This window comes from Hippopotamus amphibius, chromosome 1 (genome assembly GCF_030028045.1).
Source record: "Hippopotamus amphibius kiboko isolate mHipAmp2 chromosome 1, mHipAmp2.hap2, whole genome shotgun sequence".
Taxonomy (NCBI): domain Eukaryota; kingdom Metazoa; phylum Chordata; class Mammalia; order Artiodactyla; family Hippopotamidae; genus Hippopotamus; species Hippopotamus amphibius.
In genome coordinates, this window is record NC_080186.1 from 217,204,013 (window position 1) to 217,222,475 (window position 18,463).

General features: G+C 42.8%; 1 protein-coding gene and 1 non-coding gene across 2 annotated transcripts in view; both read right to left on the reverse strand.

Moving 5' to 3' along the window:
• The window catches only part of ANKDD1B (ankyrin repeat and death domain containing 1B), a 61,651-nt gene that overhangs the window by 16,038 nt on the left and 27,150 nt on the right, over positions 1–18,463 (reverse strand). The window contains exons 9-11 of the mRNA XM_057720424.1: positions 13,216–13,314; positions 12,349–12,447; positions 1,470–1,568 (exon numbers count right to left, since the gene is read on the reverse strand). Coding sequence (XP_057576407.1) covers positions 1,470–1,568; positions 12,349–12,447; positions 13,216–13,314 — 297 coding nt within the window. The remainder of the gene's footprint in view (positions 1–1,469; positions 1,569–12,348; positions 12,448–13,215; positions 13,315–18,463) is intronic.
• LOC130843273 (small nucleolar RNA SNORA2/SNORA34 family) lies at positions 6,305–6,441 on the reverse strand. Its single transcript, XR_009050880.1, has one exon. It is a non-coding gene; the product is annotated as a small nucleolar RNA SNORA2/SNORA34 family (small nucleolar RNA).

The following is an 18,463-nucleotide window of genomic DNA, read 5'->3' on the forward strand; positions in this document are numbered from 1 at the left end:
AGTGAGGTGAGGGGCATCCAGTGCGGAGGAGAGGGGCAGGGGTACAGGTGTGAAAGAGCGGGGACCGAGGATGCAGTGAGACTGTGTGGACAACAGTAGTTGGGCTGAGAGGCAAAGTGAGTGGAGAGCGGGAACGCAGGTGCTGCAGGGTAGGTGGTGAGGACACGTGCAGCGCTGCTCAAGCGGATAGATATTAATCAGCATCATTTATGCACATACAACACATTCTCCTAATGGTGCTTACTACACACTCACTTCCCCAACAGTTCACACTCTGTTTTAAACACTAGGCTAACAGCTTTCCATTCACAACTACGCTAGCAGTTAGGTCTTCTCTTCCCTACTTTATATATGAGCCACCGAGGTTGAATCACTTCCATGAAGCATCAGAGCTAAGAAGTGGCAGAGACAAGAGGTGAACCCAGATCTTCCTGACTCCGACATCAGCACCAGCCTCCTTCCCAGGAAACAGATGTAGGTGGATGGAAGAGAGATGTAGTGAGTTAGCAAGGGATTCACCAGCACACAGAAGAGAGGAGGGGCCGTGGCTGCGTATGTCAGACTGTCTGAGGGTGAGCAAGGGAAGTGGGAGACAGGTGGGTCGGAGTGGCAGCAGGAGGGGAAGGCTTTCTGTGCAGGCCTCTTCTGCTTAGGGAGAAACTTCTCTCTAGAGGCACTAAGCGTAAAAAAAGAGAACGTATCCTTCATCCAAGGGATGTAGGCAGTGCCCTTCCTGCTGGGACCACTGGCCTTGCTGGGGCCCAATCCCTCCTGAGAAACAGGAAGCATCCTTGGATGGACCAGGCAAGTTCAGAACCAATTTCCCTACTGCCATTCTCCAAAACTACCAGTCATGGGTTAAATCACATCCCTTCTCTCCAGTTAATACAATAAATAGTAATGGTTAAGCAAGATCAGAGGAAAGAATATTCTCACAGGAGAAATGAAAGTAGAGTGAAAAATAGAGGAATGTTTCCCCACCTAATTGCAGCACAGAGGGCCTTTGTTAATTCTGCCAAAGCCAATCTGAACTTCAGAAAACGTAAATCAGTACAAACAACTAACTTTCAAAAGAAAAACAAGATCGGTCAGTGAAGGGGGAAAAACAATCCTTCTCCTTCCTATTACCAGCAGCTTCATCATTTTCCCAGACTGATGAATTTAATACAAGAATGACATCTTTAGATACATGAGAAAGTTTAACTGCAGCAAATACAAATATTTAAAACACAAAGATTTCATTTTGTTCAGGAACTTCAATGACTTTCTAAAATTCATCCCTTGGATTATATTTCTCAAGATTAAGACTCAGTCTCCAAAAGAAGTCGGTCAGCCCTCCCAGAAAGAATTCCTCCTTTGTGATCACCTGCCTCTGCCTCCCACTCTCCACGTATCTGCAAGGAGCATCTCCCAGCACAGCCAGCCTCACAGAGCCGGGATCAAAGCCCATGTTATCATAATAGACTCACTTCCAACTTTTGGTGCAGATCAACGTTCTCACTGAGAAGCAAGCTGACAAGGGATGCGTGGCCATTCCGGGTTGCTGTCTGCAAAGCACTGATATTGAGCTGCAAGAGACAGGTGGAAAGAGAAGGCAGGGAGGGATTCCCATTAGAATCCAGCATGCTTTCTGGTGTTCCTCCCATGGTAATTAATTAATACAATGAAACAGGACGACTGTTTAAAAAAGATAAATCCAACGTGTTTCTGATTATTTGGGGGCGGGGGGCTCTTTGTTGCTTCTGGGTGTCTCCCATTTAAAAGAGTCAGAGTCCGAGACAACACACGCCTCAGGCAAATATGAGCTAAAGCCAGTTGCCTTCTCCAGCAAGTACGAAGTGGACTGGAGCCAAGTCTTCTCTCTCTACACCTTGCAAACACCCTCCTTGAGCCAAAATAGCTGAACTTGGTACTGGCCCCAGAAATGCTTAAACCCTCTCCTGCCCTCACTGTTTACTAGCAGCTCTCCCCTTTGCAGGAGCCACCCCAAAACTCAGCATGATTGCTGCCTATGTGCAGCTTCCCTTACAGCCCTTCCACGCAACTTCTCCAGCATCCCTCCTTTACCCGGCTCCCAGATGCCTCCCTCTGATCCCCGGGCTCAAGTGTCTTCACTTAGTGCCCACAAGAGGGCAAACTACTTAGGTCAGGGCCTGCTCTTGATTTTCCTGCCCTCCTCCAAAAGGCCCTGCAGTAAGACAAGGTCAATGAATAGTTGCGGACTGATTACAGTTGGTCCCCCATAGCCACAGGTTCTGCATGTGCGAATTCAACCAACCATGCATCAGAAATATTTTAAAAAAGAAGATTTCACAAAGTTCCAAAAAGCAAAACTTGAATTCACTCATGTGCTGGCAACTATTTACATAACATTTACATTATAGTTATAACTATTTGCATAGAATTTACATTGTATTAGGTATTATAAGTAATCTAGAGATGATTTAAAGTACATGGGAGGCTGTGCATAGGTTATAGGCCAATACTGTGCATTTTATATAAGGGACTTAAGCATCATCAGATTTTGGTTTGGGGAGGTGTCCTATAATTGCAAGACTGCTACACCGTATTTTCAGGTCCTCAGAATAAGGATGCTTTAGGTTAGTATGTTTTCCTAAACTGGCTGTATAAGTTTGTCCCACCCAATCTGCTCTTCTGCAGTGTGACCCTGCCACTACCCACCAAGCAGTGGGGTTTCTTTCTTCACCCCCTTGAATCTAGGTAGACCCTGTCACTGCTTTGGCCAATATGACATGGCAGGCGTGACAGTGTACTAGTTCCAGGGGTGACCCCCTAACTGGCCTGGCAGCGTCTGCTCCCTACATGATGGAAGCCAGCTGCCATGCCGTGAGAAGACCAAGGCACACACAGATGCCACACGCTGGTGCTCTGATCAAGAACCCCAGCTGACAGCCGACCTCAACCGCCAGGCATGAGAGTGAGCCACCGTGGACATCCAGCTCAGGTAAGTCCACAAACGACTGAAGTCCTGGCCAATATCTGACTGCAACCACATCCCCAACCCAACGTGAGACGGTCCCAGCTGAGCTCAGTCAACCCTCAGAGCCATGAAAGATAATAGTGCATGTTTTGAGCCACTGTGCTTTGGGTTGCTTTCTTAGGAAGTAATAGATAAGTCATACAAATACTCACAGAAATGATACACACTCTGACCAACCGGAGTCTAGCTCGAGCTGACACTAAATGCCTATATGACCTTGAATAAATGGCCTCTCAAGGATGGGCGTCTACATCTTCCTCTGTAAAAATGACACCACCACGTATATGATTAGTTTTGTATTGCTGCTATTAACAAATCACCACAAACTTAGGGCCTTAAACAATGCAAACGTATCATCTTACAGTTCTGGAGGTCAGAAGTCTGAAATGAGTCTCACGGGGTGAAAATAAAGGCCTCTCTGGAGGCTTTCAGGAGCATCCATTTCTTTGCCTTTTTCCATTTGTAGAAACCACCCGCATCCCTTGGGTCACAGCCCTCTTCATCTTCAAAGTCAGCAATGGTCTGATGAGTCCTTCTCACATTGGATCCCTCTGACCTCCCTGCCAGCCTCCTCTTTCTGCTTCAAAGGGCCCTCGTGATTCTATTAGGCTCCCCTGGATAATCTCATTGTAAGGTTAGATGATGAGCAGCCTTAATTCCATCTGCAACCTTAATTCCCTTTTGCCATGTAACCTCATACTCACAGGTTCCAAGGATCATAAGGTGGACATCTTTGGGGGCTGTTATTCTGGCCACCACATCATCTTACCTCTTTTTCTTAAAACACAGCAATACTTGGAAAGCAAATGAGCTAGTAAATGTGTACAGTAATCTTCGCTATCATCTTATTCTTATGAGCACTATGTGCTAAATAGTTAAATAGTGGCGGGGGGGGGGGATGACTAGACTGACAATATCTCTGATGTTACATTCCAGTAGAGATGGACAATCAACTGATCTGTAGATCAGTAGATCGGTAGATCCATAAATCAATAGATTCAGAATAAACCCATCTATTAGATTCTAGACGTTATGAGAAGAATAACATCAGCTGGTGATGATGAGACCGCTACGAAGAGCAGTAAAATAGCATGACTGGAGGGTTATTTTCCAGTGAGTGATCAAGAAAACGTCTTGGATAGGGTGACATCTAGACTGAGATCAGAATGGAAGGAAGTGCCCCCCAATGGAAAGATCTGATGCAGAAACAGGTTTGTGAAGAGCCCAAAGCCAGGAACCCTACAGTAGGAAGAGCTGTAGGAGTCTGTGGCATTTTATCCATGAGGCATGACAGGCACAGTGTGTAGGGCCTACAGACTTTTCAGGAGTCAAAGAAATATCTGTACTCTTAAAAAAGAAAAAAAGATTGGTTCCAAGATACCAAAAGAAAACCACAAAATTGAAGTGAATAAATATTTAATCGACATATTCATACTTCATTGATTGCTAAATGTAATATTTATAAAGTATGCATTACACTGTAAACAATTTGTAGGTTAAATTTTTTCACCTCCCTCAAATTCTCAAATATGCAGAGTTCTAAGAAATCAGAATCACTCATAAATTAGGTAGTGTATTATATCCAAATGATTGTAAATGCACAAATAAAAAAGCTTTTAAAAAATAATTTACAGCAAAAGAAAACTGTATTTAATGTGGAATGTGGGGTCATTTAAAGATAAGATGTGAAGATAGGGCCTCTGGAAATATGGAATTCTTAGGGTCTACAAAAGTCTTCACAGGACCTAGGCAGCCTCTCCACCCAGCACAAATGGAGGCAGCCTCCACAGGCAGCTAAATCTCTCTCCAATTACCTCCTAAGAAATGATTCAACCTTTACTCCCACCTCTTAGTTGGGGTGGGGGTGCAAGGCAAGCTCCTGGAGACCAAGACTAACCAATGTCAGCGGGTGAAGCATTTCCAAGATCAAACACAGTAATCACCTACAGATGTGAAAGCAAAATGAGTCTAACACAAGCCCGGCGTGTGTCCATGCTGCTGGCTTCCAGCTTGTGCTGCTGGTTTCCCCAGGGGGTCTTTGCTGGGTTGGGCCGAGACAGGTGCGGACAGCAGTGGGGGCTGAGGCTGTTGATCCAGGAAGTGTGCTAATGAACTCGGGGGGAAAATTCGAGATAATGTAAAAAGTGAAAAATGGATTTAGGACAATTTCCAGGCTGTCTGGATGAGGCCGAGGCCATAAGGATACGGACATCGTGGAGCCGGCAGTCCTGGCAGGGTGGGGAGAATACGAGCGTGTGAAAGCCATTACAAAGCAAAACCCTTCCGAGGGCCAAAGGATTAAGTACAGAAGGGAGGGAGGCACAGAGCAATGGAGTAAACCAAACGGAGAGAGCCCAGCAGGATCTTGCTAATGAGGGAGGCCTTTCCAGGGACTCTTTCCAGGGTGGCTGCAGACTGGGGCAAAGGGGCACATGGGCATGACAGAATAACAGCATCGCTTTTCATATTCTGAATATTTCCTGGGCCCCGTGAATTCTTAACTTTGGGCTCATTTATTGCATAAATAACCTTGCGACATCAGTAGGAATCACCTTACTCTACATTTTCTACTTTCTCTTGCAATCTTGTCCATGTATATATAATTTTATACAGTGAGGGACTTCCCTGGCAGTCCAGTGGTTAGGACTTGGTGGGCCTGGGTTTGTTCCCTGGTCAGAGAACTGAGATCCCACAAGCCGCTCGGTGCGGCCAAAAAAAAAATTAACAATAGAAAATTTTAAAAATAAGTGAAGATCAGCGTCAAAAGATCTCAGCACCAAAGTATTTTGTATTTAGAAGAAAGCATCATCCTGTCTTCTTTAGGCTCCAGAAAAACCACTCGGCTTTTTACACATTTTTTTTTCCAAATATTTGTATCTTTTGCCAGGCAGATGAAATCCAGCAAGATTTATGCCTTTCATATAATGAAGATCATCATATTTAAATAGTGCATTTACTACAAAAGTAACTTTCTCAATCGATGTCCATAATATAGATGTACTTTCACAACCCAATATACAATTCAAAAAATTTTACAGCCCAATAGTAAATATAAGTTTCCTATTTGAATGAAGTCTAAAATATACAAGTTAGGGCCCTGACCATACAAAAGGATAATATGCAAAGAAAGCTCACAGTTCAGAATCATCTTACTGTATTTGGATCCTCAGCAATTTTTCTGTAGTAACTGGATTTAACAGTATAATTCTAATGAACAAGTTAAATCAGGGATCTCTAAATTTTGGAATCCCAGTATTAATCAACTACAAATAAGTATTAGCCCACATATATCACCAATGACTGAGATGTCTCTTTCTAATGAATTGATCATTACATTTCCAAAGTTCTGAAGTGGCCAACAGACCACAGAAGGAGACTTCTTTAGGCTCCTGCTTGAAACCAACAGCTTTAGCAAACTGCTGGCCTTGATTCAGGGCCAAATTTACACATTTTTTTTTCAGCATCTACTGTGTACAAGCCAGGCACTACTAGTTTCTAGGGAGAAAACAAAGTAGAATAAAAGCGTCTCTGTTTGGAAAGGAACAACTATCTGCTACTTTTGCCCTATTTTCAATTATTCTCCAAATAAATAAGAAGAATGGTATTCTTTTTGAGGCAACGTTAATAGGGGAATGTTAGAGGTAAGTCATTAATTCTTACCCCAAAGTAAGCAAATTATTAATATAATCGGCTCTGCAAATACACCTGCCCCCCACAGTTGGATGGATAACCACACCATTTTACATAAGGAACTGTGCGTCCACAGATTTTGGTACCCCTAGGCAGGTCCTAGAACCAATCCCCCACGGATATGAGCGACAACTGTATTCATTGTACAAAAGCCCAGTGAATGGATCAGTGCACTACCAGACTACCCAAAGAACACTCTGAGTCCCTCTCCCTGTATGAGTGAATAGACATGGAGCACATACTTTATTTGGAATGTTGATATCACTTCCTGCTGCCAGTAGCACTTTGCTGCATTCTTCATGACCTCCTTCAACAGCTAAGAAGAATGGTGTTTCACCATTCTAACAAAAGGAAAAAGAAAGTTAAAATTAATTGCTCCTTGGCATGGAATGACATTATTTGAGAAACAGCATGCTTTCTCTATCTCTTTTGTGCATAACTCTTAATAGATAGCATTTACTGAGCTTCTATGTGCCAACTTGTACTGCCAAGACTATATGCTTTGGCACAGTTAAACTGCACAACTCTATGAGGTCAGGGTTATTATCCCCACTTTACACATAAAGAAACTAAGTTTCAGTTGAAAAGTGGCAAAGTTAGGATGCAAGTCTAGCTGCTTGGCTCCAAAGCCTGCATTCTTTTTTCTTTTTAATATAAATTTATTTTTATTTTTATTTTTATTTATTGGCTGTGTTGGGTCTTTGTTGCTGCACTCGGGCTTTCTCTAGTTGTGGCAAGCAAGAGCTACTCTTTCTTGTGGTGCACAGGCTTCTCATTGCGGTACCTTCTCTTGTTGTGGAGCATGGGCTCTAGGCGCACAGGCTTCAGTAGTTGCAGTATGTGGGCTCATTAGTTGTGGCTCATAGGCTTAGCTGCTCTGCAGCATGTGGAATCTTCCCGGCCCAGGGATCAAACCTATGTCCGCTGCATTGGCAGGCATATTCTTAATCTCTGCACCACCAGGGAAGCCCCAAAGCCTGCATTCTTAACTACTCTGTTATGCTGCCTCCTTTCACACCTTCCCTCCATCATTCAAACTCACAATCTTTATTAATTAATCTAACAAACATGTATTAGACACCTGCTGTTTGTCAGACACTAGTAGGCATCGGGATTGGGAAGACAACTAGGATTTAGACCCTATCTACAAGAAGGTAACAGCCTGTTAAGAAAGATAATCATGGAAATGAGGAATTAAAATGCAGTTTGAAACATACAAAAATAGAAGCACATTTGTACCAAGTACAGCTTTAACCTTTAAAACTGATTTAAAATATTGCATGTCATTTTTTAAAAAGGTAATACCCTATCTCAGTAATTATGTTTCCTGAACTCATTATGATAAACACTAGTAGCACAAAGTGAGTTTCGTTTAGGCCAAAACATAGAAAAGAAGGAACTGGTCTCACACAATAGCTACTTGGATATTTCCCCCTCCTCATGCAGATTCTTTCCTAAAAATATTGGGAGGAAGTGCAGAATTTCTCCCCCATGCTCTAACCATTCCCCACCTTGGATATTATTCTGCTTAACAGCTGCATTAGGATAAGTTCAGAAAATTTTACTCACAGCTAATTAGGTATGAACAACCATGTTAACAGGGACAAGAGCACATGGAACCAATTCTTCTCCCCCTGAGACGGAAAAACTGTGTCCCGGCAGCTTCACCGGAGTGCCTGGAACAGACATCTGTTCCAGAGGAATTTCTCCTCATAATCTGCCTTCTCATTTTCCAAAAAGAGAGACGCCAAAAGGCAAACCCCAGTGGAAAAACATTTGCAAAAATCATGAAGGAAAGAATTCACGTTTTCAATAGAGCAAGAGCCTAATAAACATTCAGCTCATTGACCCAGCAATCCTTCCTCTAAGAATATACCCACAGAAAATAGTAGGGAATACAGACTAAAATTTGTATACAAAGAGGTTCATGACAGCATTACTTTAATAAAGAAAAACTGAACAAAACCTAAGTATCCAAGAGCTAAAGAAGAATTAAATGAATTTTGGGCACCCACTAAAAACATACATGCATAAGAACACAAAGAAAACTGGAAGGAAAATGTATCAGATATTTACAAGATAATCCTTTCAGTGTAGAGAAAAATGAGAACAGCTATTCATGTTTATTTGTATCTCCATCTTTAAAATTTATATTTCTGGCATGTGTTTTGTAGCACATTAATGTAATTGTAAATGGACATGTGAGTGGGTGCATGCTCAAAGTTTCTTTATTGATATGAGTTTGCTACCAAGAATGTTTGGAGACCGCTGCTCCAGAGCCTAGTCCCATGAGTCACTCCAACTGGTCTGGCAACAGCCTATGTCAGGAAACAGAAGCAGCCCAAGCCTGTATGTACATTATGGGCCTCACCCAAAAGGCTAATATTATCACGAGATACTTTACTTTGTGCAAATAAAACCTATCACAATCTACCATTACAGTTTGCTGGACTTTATAACTTTTCCTCAATGTGCCCTAACTCAAAAATAGCTAAAAGGTGGATGAAATCCAAGTGCACACATTTCAGTGGTAAAGTATTAAAACAGAACAGGGCAAGCACAACTAAGACTTTAAATTAAATCCTATGACTATAGGACTGGACCTCTGTATTGATTTGTGAAGGCCAATCATTGCTAGGATTTATGCTAGGTGAAACATGTTCTTTTTGAGTTTCTCACATGTCATTCGTAACTCTTATTCAAGAAGACCAAATTCCTAGGATCTTCCTTAAGTTAAACCAGTTCATCCTCCTCATCACTAGGTCAGATGGTCACACACATAAAAATAAACAAACCAAGGCTCTATTTTTGTCCAGGATCCTCAGCTGAAAGCCTGGCTTACGTTCTCCCAGGAACTGAATGAGAAAGAAAGGAGGATGATAATGATATATACCACTGATACCAACAATAACCAAGATCCCACTTACTGCACCCAGACAACACCAATGACAACACCAGATACCACTTGTTACACAGTTACCATGTGCCAGGCACCATTCCCTGTACTAAGTGTGTAACACAGCCTTTCATTTTTAAACCTCACTAAGGCCTTATGAGGCTATTTGACAGATGAGGAAGCTAAGGCTGAGAGGGGCCAAGTAACATGTCCAAGATCATCTAGCTGGGGTAATGGAGCCAAGATCAGACCCAGGCAGTCAGGGCCCCGCGTTTAATCCAAGTCCAGGGATGCATGGGACCAGGCTGATTATGCTTCTCTGGTCCAAGGGGAATATTGACTTTTCCCAAGCATCACACATGTCCACTTTCACAGGCTTCAGTTTTCATTTTGTTGCCCACGGTTGTTTTTTTTTTTTTTTTTAGAACATTCTTTTTTTTCAATTTAATTTAATTTAATTTTTTAGAACTTTTATTGAAATACAATTGACATACAATAAACTATATATATTTAAAGTGTACAATTTGATTTTTTTTCTTATTAGTAATGTATATAATATATGGCAATCCCAATCTCCCAATTCATCCCACAGTTGCTATTTTTAAGACCATACTCCACCAATTCTAAGTCACATATTGTTTCTCAGGTTAACACACCTGAGGTCAGGATGCATTTCACAATCTCAGTGAACCAGGCAGCAGATGTAATAATAGCTGTCATTGCTTGTGATTTGCATTAAATCAGAATGCGTGTCAGTAGCTTAGAAGAAAATCTCAGAATCTATAGCAGGGTACCTTCTAAAGCAACACTGCATCACAAGCATCTTTGAAGGCACAGAAGACAATATTTTGTTTGGAAAAGCAAGGACATCAACACTCTGGGTAAGAAAGTGATTTAGAAGAATTCGACTCAGTGTGTGAAGTATAGGAATACTTAACCAACTTCCCTTGCTTATTTGGTCCTTTATATGTATAGGATTCAAAAATCTAAGATAGGGCTTCCTAGGTGGCGCAGTGGTTAAGAATCCACCTGCCAATGCAGGGGATAAGGGTTCGAGCCCTGCTCTAGGAAGATTCCACATGCCGCGGAGCAGCTAAGCCCGTGCACCACAACTATTGAGCCCATGTGCCACAACTATTGAAGCCCACGTGCCTAGAGCCTGTGCTCCACAACAAGAGAAGCCATGGCAATGAGGAGCCCACACACCGCAACGAAGAGCAGCCCCCACTCACCACAACTAAAGAAAGCCCACACACAGCAAAAAAAGACCCAACACAGTCAATAAAATAAATTTATTAAAAAATAAATAAGTAAATAAATAAAATCTAAGATAAGAGTCTAAAAACTCAATAATATAAAGTATTCTAAGTGACAAGAAAGTTTTTTGTGTCATAGTTTAATTGGCAGCATTATTTTTTCTTAGTGTTACATAAAACAATGATGTGCCTTACAATCAATGGTGCCTTAAATTAAATGATTATATTACTTCTTAAAGTAAACTCTCAGGAGAGGTGCCCAAGTTAGAATTCATCAGAATATTAAGCTATGAAATTCAAGAGGATTCCACTCACCTGAGTCTCCAAAGAGCCAGCTCCAAAGGCACTGACCCAGAGGATAGAAAGTGACCACTCAGAGCAGATGACTCACAAGTCTGCCTCCCCAGCCACAGCCTCTCCACTGAACCCCAGGCCCGGTTTCTATCTCCCTGCTGCCTTCCACCTGAATATACTCCCCCACCTGCTCCCCGGTGCCTCAAAGTGAACCCACCCAAACCCTTACTACTGACCACACTCGCCCTCTCCTTTCCTGTGCCCCACAGGAGTCCAAGCCAAGAGCTGGGGTCAGAAAGTCTTCCCTCTCCCAGACCCTGGTCACAAATCCTGTGGCCTCTGCCTCCTCCTGCCACCTCATCCTGTTTGCTGCCTGTGAGAGCCTCGGTGAGAGGCCTCCCGTAGCTCTTGCTGCAGCCATTCTGCAGTCACCTGACTGGGGCTCCCCACCTCCAGCCTCTCCAGGCACCAATCCCCCCCTTCAAACCATGGTGACAGTTACCCACCTACACCCAGGATGGATCCTATCACTGTTTGCTGCTTAAAACCCTCCAAGTTCTCTGCTGTAACAGGTCAGAGTCAACCCTACTCTTGGTGAGCACAGCCTTTCATCGTCTCTCTGCCTTGGCCCACATGGCACCCACCTTTCCCAGCCCACCGGTCCTCAATTTCTGCCACCCTGAACTTGTCATTCCCAGGACACACCATCCTCTTTCATGCCTCGGTTCCTTTACACGGGCTCTTCCCTCTGTCTGAAATACTCTACCCTTGTGCCCTCCTCCAATCTCCTTGTACCAGTGTCCATTCAAATGCTCAAATCCACATAATATACCACCTCCTCTGTGAAGTCTATGATATTTCTAAAAGATTTTCCTTTGTGTTCCTACAGCACACTGTATACATATCTATTACCGCATTTAGCCCAATATATTATTTTTTGTATGCCCTTCTTGCCCTGTAGGCGTCTAGAATAAGAAAACATACTGTACCTAGCATAGAGCACATATTAAATATTTTTTTTTAGTGAATAAGTGAATGGATTAACAAATGAACTGCCATGAGCTACTTTAGGGGAAAAAGTAGGAACCTTTGTGCATCACATTTTATGTCCTATGGCACTAACATCTTTGTTTGCCTCCCATTTCTTTCTTGAAAGCCATTCCTTGCACTTTTGAGCCCCATGCCCATCTATAATGAGCATCTCCATATACCTCATTGGTCTCATTTATTTCTTGCCACTGGGTGAGCAGCACCTGGACCGCAGAGCTGTGACCATGCTTTGCTGCGAGGTGCAGGGCAGAGTTTCCCTCCTGCAACAGAGACACACCACAGTAGAGCATCCTGCACCAGGAACACGTCCCTCCCACAGTCAGGGCTGCAATGGGGCTTCTAGGCGTGGGGGTCATATTGGTTAAAGCTGCGGATAGAGTAGTGGCCATGTTTTTCACAGTTTTAAGTGAAGTCCATACTTCTAAAGTTTTAAATGAAAATACGTAGCTGTTTGAACAAAAGGGGGGAAATTCATCCATGTTCCTTGTTCTACCTTTGCTGCTAATTTGCTAGCAAAAAGTGGGACCATAAAAGTAATTCTATATAACCTTTGGGAAGGCAAACTGGTGAAAGATTTCTGGGAGGTAAGATTTCTGGGATTTTGAGCAATATATACCAAAAGATTTTAAAATGTGCACAACTCTTTGACCCAATTCCACACTTAAGAATTTCTCCTAAGGAAAGCATCAAAGATATGCACACAGACATGGAGGTCCACCCAGTGTTTCCCTCCCTGCTCAGGTGGGGCTGAGTTTCCAGCAGGCCTCAGGGGAAGAAAAGAACGACTGGAGCTGACAGTAGAAAACTCCACATATTACACAGATTTCACAGACATCTATGGAGCAAAATTGGCAATCGGACGATCTACTGAAAAAGTGGGTTGATTTCATCTGGCTGTCCCATGATCTCTCCAACTGTAATAACCACTGAACAACTCTGCTGCTCACCAAATGCCATTGTCAAATCTATACCTCAGCTGTCACTCCCCTCTCTCTAGTACTCAGCAGAGGAATAAAAGTCCATCTCACCTTGTCCTTTTCTGAAGTATGCAGATTAAGGAAGCTAAGGCTTTCTATCATTTCAACGTGGCCCCTTTCCGCCGCCAAAAGAAATGGTTTTCTTCCCTTCTGAAAGTCAATCACAAACTCCAGTGTTACTTACACACTTACTGAGCAGGCAAGACAACTGACAAATTGGACAGCATTTTGAGGGGGGCGAGGAGGCCCAGGTGGTGATTCTGGTCATAGCATTCTGGGCCCTTCTTAGGGGCAGGTGATAACAATCTCTCTCACTTCAAACCAGATCCTGTTCTGAGTTGTTGCCCCAACCTGTGGGATCTCCGCATCAGCACAGAATCATTTTTAATGGGGACAGAGACGTACATTTGGAATGGTCCTCCCAAGCACCTGGGGAGACACCACCTCACAGCCAGACAATGAGATTCCCTTTCAAATGTAACAATTTTACCCACTTTCTGCATTTGTTGAATAGTTCTTTCACTCAACTGTTTATTGAGAAGCTAATTTTGTGCCAGACCCCGTCTGAGTCACCTGCATATCACTCAGTAAGCCCTGCCTTACTGATAAAAATGTTTGAAGCAGAAATTCCCCAGGGTTTAATATTGATGTGACTCCTTCAGACATGACCTTGTGTCAGCTGTCTCTTTTTAGGCCCTCCTTGCTTGCTCATATGTTTATCTCTAATGTTCACTAAGGATTAACAGGAAAATTCCTGAGAACAGGTCTATATGAAATGGGATGGAGAAATTAGGAATTATCCAGAAAATATAGCTTAAAAGGGATGTTTAGGTGTGATTTGTTGGGGAGGAAAGCTCAAGGGTAGAATCTTCTGACTATGGTAATTTCGCCGTCTTTTCACTTTGCAAAGGGAGCCTGCATTTTCCATAGCCAAAATGTCATCAAAACAGTGAAAGACCCATAAAAAACTCAGTTTTCTAATCTGAGATGTTTAAAAGCAGGAGAGGAAGTTGGGATGACAAAACAACAAGAGCAGAAGTATCTTCTTCAATTAAAGAAAACATTCACAAATTGGCTTGGTATGTTATCAACTAAAAGCTTAGCAAGATGTCTGAAATGTGAAGAATAAGATATGAAACTCCTTATAAGAAGGTTCCTGAATCTGAGGTTTGTTATCTGATCTCCTGCGAATGCAAGATAATAAAAAGATAATGGTCACTGTTAACTTGAGATAACAGCTCATGATTCCCCAACAATTTAAAGAAAAAGGAAAAGTGCTAAAATAATACATGCCCCCCCCCCCCAAAAGTGTGTACAGATCAGCCCTATGGGGCTCTGTATTCATGCACGTAGGGAGGCCAGAGAAACAAACTGGCACCAAAAACTCACCTCATTTATATTCTTGAGCCGGATATGTGGTCAATTAGACCTACATTCCCAGCCCTTCAAAGTCTGAAATCCTAACATCAGCGATGGTTCTCATTGAATCACTAAACAAGGGCAAAAGGCAGAGACAGAGACTGCTTGGGGCCCCCGTCTGGTGCTTGTGAGATTAGACCCCTAATTGAAGATCAAGGGCTAGTCTTGAGCCATGAACAGCTCTTGGGAAACGACAGACCCAAAATTACTGTCTGACTTATACAAATATCTGCAAATAGTGACAACAGACAAAGGTCCATAGACAAATCACAAAAAGGAAGATGAGAAACACTAATTATACACTAGATGAAACATTTAGTCACACACCTTATAAATCAGTCACTCATTTATTCAACAATTATTAAGCACCTATGTATATGTCAGATACTGTGCTCAGCAAGAGTGGCCAAGATAAAAAAAATAGAGCTCCCCGTCCTCAAGAAGCTCACAGTCTGTTAGGGAAGTCCAACACACATGCAATGATTGTAATGAAATGCAGTAACTGAGCTGGTGACATGTGGGGGCATATAACTCAGTGTGAGTGTGTGTTTGTGGTTGGGGAGGCAGGTGACAAGAAATAGTGGAAGATGGCCTTTAAAGGTTGCTAGCGCCCTGGAACAGCAGAAAAGAGCACTGATGACCTGTTTCCTGCTCCCATCTTTTCCACTGGAGAACAGCCCCTGCATCCCATTTTTGTGGAGCTGTTCATTATAGCCCCTGCCTCTTCCACCATCTACCCCTTGGTCACAGGGTTTGGTTCAGGGATGGCCACGTGCCAAGCCAGAGGCCAATCTGAGTCACCAGTGGGCTTTCATTCCCATGCATTCTATTTTCACTTTGGAGTCATCAGCTCAGCTGTCATTAGCCCTCTTTGATAAGAAGGAGGACCCCTCTGATAAGGAGATCCCACCTAAGAATGAAGCCAGCACAGCGGAAAGCAGAGCTGAACAATGGGGAAAGAGACAAAGAGCCCTACTGATATCATCTGAACTCCTGGATTCAGACATACCTGAAGCTACCCATGCCTGGAGTTGTTCACTGAATGAGTCATTAAATTCCTTTTTTTTTTCTTTTTTTGGGGGGGTTTCTTAAAGTAATTTGAGTTGAGCTTCTGTCACCTTTCACTAGCAGGATTTCCTGTCTCACAGAATCATGAGAGTGACTTCAGTGCCCACCAGGAGGTCTTTTTAGGTTCAATTAAGCATTTCAGATTCACAAAATTATCACAGGCCACACTTGACGCCAGTCTACTCAGAAGACATAGGACACGAGCCACAGCTTGTCAGTGACAGCTGTTCCTCTTATGCCATGTTCCACACAGCCCTCCAGGAGCTGTTGTCTTTGCCCCCTCGGGTGACTGCTCAGTTGCAAGGGGACAAGGTGCACACTGGGCAGGTGTGGGAGCCACCCTGGCTTAGAAGGCAGATGTCCTACAGGAACAATAGCTCTTGTAACAACTGCTTCGACACAGCTTCCAAGTCCCCACAAGGGACATGCCTGGTTCTCAGAGAAGCCCAAAGTATGGCTTCCCCTCTGGTATTCACAGCTCATCTGGAGTTCCTCCGAGTCCAGATGCAGTTTACCAATCAGGGGTCCTTTTTATCATAAGCAATGCTGCTTAGTAACAGTTAATATTGTATCTTTGTCTTGTGTTCAGGGACACAGAGCCAGAAAGGTAACCAAAGTTTAAATTCTCATGCAGAAAGAAAAGGGGTTTTGTTAGCCTTTTACCCACAGAGGCCATAAATAACACATAAGGCTGGTTTACCTGCCACATGAAGTGATCACACAACCCATGCTGGTCACAGTACCTGGTTCAGAATGGGGCATATGATTCAGGCAGGGTCAAATACTTGCTCCTGAGATTTATATATAAACAATTGATAAGAGAGGAATTTTCTTTCTTATGAATCAAAATCCATAACAATATCTATAAGAATACAAACTTGAGGCTGCTAGCAGCCATCTTTCCCACCATGTGGAGAGTATACCTATTAATAATGCCAACAAGATAGCCAAGAGTTAGGAGGGAAAAAAAGAGCTGGATCCAGCCATGTCTGAAGCCAGCCAGATACACCCTCAAACTCTTTAGTTAGGAGTTAATAAACTACCTTTAACGTTTATTCTAGGTTAAACTGGATTTTTGTCACTTATAATAGGAAGAATTCTAACTAACACATATTTAGCAGCCTAAACACCACTGGAAGTATTGGGAGTCTGTTCAACTTTAAAATGGCCTTCCTCTTTTAACCTTGGTTGCTACAAAGTCTTGCATTTCTCCATAGCTAAACAAAGTGACAGAGGACCCACCCACAAAGAAAGCCTAGTCTGGTAAGAAATAGGAGGTTATCAAAGATGAAATATTTTTCCTTGCCAAGAAAACAGCTATTACTTTAAACTTTGGATGCCCTTTAAAAAATGTTATCATCAAAAAAAAAAATGTTATCATCAAGAAAAAAAAGGGAAAGCCAAATTACACAAAACAAGGATATTTAAAGTAGTCTATATCTCATAAACATACCAAAAGGTAGCATAAAGAAAGATGAGGTGACAATAAAATGAGATACAAATCTTTTCTCCCATCTCTAGTACGTTATTAAGTAACAATGAGAATTTCAAAAATGTGGGTTTTTAAAAAAATATATAATTTCTCATGTCTTATTTCATTTTGTAACCACCCAACCCTTTTAAATTATGTTCAAGTGGGCCTCTATCCAGTGCTGTCTCAGAGGACTGAGACGGCCCTAACTTGGAAGGCAGGCAGATCTTCCATCCTGGAGGACTGTGGAGCCTGGTGTCAGGGCCTCAGGCTTCAAGCCCCAGACAAACCACAACAACTTCCTGGCTCAGGATCTGGAATCCCTTTCTCAATTAACAAAAATAAGGAGGGTCCAGAGTTCCTGTTCTTTTTTTCCTTTATTAGCTTAATGTGTATTTAACCTAATATGTCAATTCAATGCATTTACATTGTTTGCATATGAATAAGTCTGAGGAGTTGCAATTATTCACTAGAAATTATTTTTAATGTTTAAGTTTACTGCCAGGGCTATTTGACAATTTACCAAGTTCAGCAAAAGTTTCACAAACAGCCATTAAATGGGCACCCAAAGTCCAACCTGACCATCCCTTCCCACAGGGATCCCAGAGAGGCTGTTCTGGAGAGCTTCTGAGGAGAGGAGGCCGGTGGAACCCAGGACAAACCCCCCCACCCCCCGGTGCCTCCTGGACATGTCTACGCCCCGTGACATTTCCCTTCACCCTGCAATCAGGAATCCACAGCAGAAGGCTGCAAAAGGGGAGAATAGCAGGTCCCCAAACAACTAGAGATTTGAGAGAGAAAAAGAATATTCAGTAAAAAGTACAAGAAGAGCAGTGTGTAACATATGAAGGCTTGGAACTGGTATGAACGGGAGCTGCTGGGTCAGGTCTCCCCAGATGCGAGTGAACAGGCTTGATAAAATCCAAGGCTGTTGGATGTGGGCCTCAGGTCCATATAGGAAACTGTCTTCTCAAATCCCCTGATGCTCATTGTCCCCAGTCCTCCAGAAAAGGATGCTTCTTTGCCTCTGGACCTCTTGGGACTTCCTATACAGATTCCATTAAACCAATGGAAGTTCCCCTATTTACGCAGCTGAAACCAACCTAACGTTGTAGCACCAAACTTTGTAAACATTCAACAGATACATGAGTGGCCTCTGAAGATATTCCCTTCTGTGTCCCTCCCTCTCCAAACATTTTGGTCTGAGTATTTATTTTTGATCACGAGGTGGGATTTTACACAATATTTCCTAGTGTCCTCCATCTCTCCCATCTCACTCAATCTCTTCCAGGCCAGGTTAAATGCATTTTATTAATAAAGACCTCCTCCCTGTAAGGCTTT